At 32.0% G+C, this 2,272-nt stretch overlaps 1 protein-coding gene across 1 annotated transcript; it reads left to right on the forward strand.

Moving 5' to 3' along the window:
* Window positions 1–1,322: 1,322 nt before the first annotated feature.
* Window positions 1,323–2,048, forward strand: ccdc169 (coiled-coil domain containing 169; the record flags this gene model as incomplete). The annotated part of the gene is made up of 3 exons (XM_020520605.2): window positions 1,323–1,405; window positions 1,551–1,661; window positions 2,008–2,048. Coding segments are annotated over 3 exons (235 nt in total), but the record flags the coding sequence as incomplete, so codon positions are not given.
* Window positions 2,049–2,272: the final 224 nt, after the last annotated feature.

Genomic DNA, 2,272 nt, shown 5'->3' on the forward strand with positions numbered 1-2,272 from the left:
CTGATTATAACTGTACAATATTGCTTTTTTTAATCTGTGGCTAATACTAGTCTCGAAGACATTGAAAGATCACATTGTTGATGGTGGTGTTAATGAAAATTTGTTTTACTTATCATTAACTCTAAAGTTGGACTGCAATTGTAGAGTCGATGCCCAAACTAACTCATTAAGCATGGCTAGACTGCCTAGGCAAATTTGGTTGGGATGCCAACAAAAGAAAAGAGTATTAGTTCAAGTAAAAACTGCTCACACCCATGCTGCTGTTGTAGCTCAAATCAGCCTAAGAGTTGGGATATTGTTAGAAGAGCTTCCTAAGTATTAATGCTATAATGACTGGATTTGAAGTGGTAGTTTTACACCACTGTGTAGCCCTGGTTATTTTACAGATTTCCTTAGTAGGCATGGTAATAGTGTATTCCTTATTAACTTGTGATGGAATATTTTTATGTCAAAATTTAAAATGTATGGTAGAATTCAAAGTCTATTAAAATTCTCTTTCAACAGAATTTTAAAATTAATTAATTAAAATTAATTTTAAAATTAATTCTAACATAATTCTAACTATTAATGGTCACTTCTTTGTGTTTGCAAGAAGCAATAAGCTTAAGCAGTAATGAACTGAAAATTAAGGCTTTCAACTGGGTTCTTGAGTTTGAGGTTAAGTTGAAGGATTCAGGCAGCTTGCTTTTGAGATGATAGCATATAGTTTCACAGTAACACCACTAACAATATAACAAACCATAATTGTTCTCGTTCTGCTACATTTCATTTGTTTTTCTTGATTTTGTTACTTCTGCAAATTCTCAAAAAAATGATACTTTGAGGCAGTGGAAATTTATGCTCATCAGTGTGAGATAATATTGAGCATTTCTACAGCAGACAATGCTTTAAATTGAAATTGTAATCACATTTTAATCCTATTAGGCTGCCCTACAATGTTTATTTCCTCTAGCTTTCGAAGATCACCAGTTCCTTTCCCTTATCACAGGTGGGAAATGAGAATGTATTTCATGTGGAAGACTTTATTCAATCAGTTCAATTTCCAAGTTATGGAAATGGAAAAACTGTGATACCGTATTACAATTGCGTATGCTGCATTTTAGAAACTGTTATAAGGATGTATAGCAATATCGTAAGTATGTTTAAAAACTGTTCTTCTGGTGGTGTTAATATTAATCCCTTTTAAGTGCTCAGAAACTTTTTTTTTACCTTATTACTGTGTCTAAATTTTAAAAGCTCATCTCAAGCACTTGAAATAATCTGCTTGGGTTTTACTATAATTTTATATGATTTTAGTGTACTACCTCTTGTTTGTTAAACAGGGACATGCTTGACTTATCTGCTTCTGATTTGCGAAACACAGTGTCTCAACTGGAAAAGCGATTAGACAGAATTGAAGATGAAGGTACATAAGAAGAAAAGTTTTAATCAAGCAGTATTCTTTACTCCGGGCATAAAACACTTTTTTTTAGAAATAACTTTATGAATACAATACAGTATGAAAATGTAATGTGAAATATTTTTAAAGTTCTGTTTCAATCCTTTGTTAGGAAATGAGTGGAAGACTCGATATGAAACACATATTGAATTGAATTTACAACTAGAGAGACAAATTAGAATTTTAGAAGAGAAAAAGGAGTATATTCGTGGCAATCCGACAGGTAAGTAATTTCACAATACTACTATCTTAATTTCTTTTGTAAAATGCTGTTTATTTTCTGTACAAAGTATTAAATAGCTTTGGGTCAATTGAATTTAATACAGAAGTAAAATCCATTATGTCAAAAGGAGATTAAAATTTATATAGAGTTTCTAAAAACACAATATAAATCAACGCTATGAATTGTTTATACAAGTAGAATAAACATTAGTTGATCATTTTATCACTTAATTATTTTGCCTTAAATTATTTTAGAATCCCATTTCTTTACTGCCTTTTCACAAAGCTCACTTAAAAATATAAGTAAAGTAATTCCTGAGAGATACTTTTTTTGTATCTATTTATAGACAGATTGTCTTCTATACGTTCATATGAGGAGATGCCAGTGGTGAGTACCATGGAGTTTTTGACTTTGGGTCAGCTTTCACAGCATTGTGGGAGCAGCTTATTTAGCCTGGAACCTCAACAAGATACACTGCAGTAGCTTGCTCAGGCTCTTTTGACAGAACGTGGAACATTGCCCCCTGCAAGTTCTTTACAAAGTCATGTACCATCCTCAATTTGAAGTACATTTTTGTTCCTTCACTGTTGACAGATCAGAATTTCTTCCTC

The sequence above is a fragment of the Rhincodon typus genome, unplaced genomic scaffold (assembly GCF_021869965.1).
Source record: "Rhincodon typus isolate 14 unplaced genomic scaffold, sRhiTyp1.1 hic_rhity00006195, whole genome shotgun sequence".
Taxonomy (NCBI): domain Eukaryota; kingdom Metazoa; phylum Chordata; class Chondrichthyes; order Orectolobiformes; family Rhincodontidae; genus Rhincodon; species Rhincodon typus.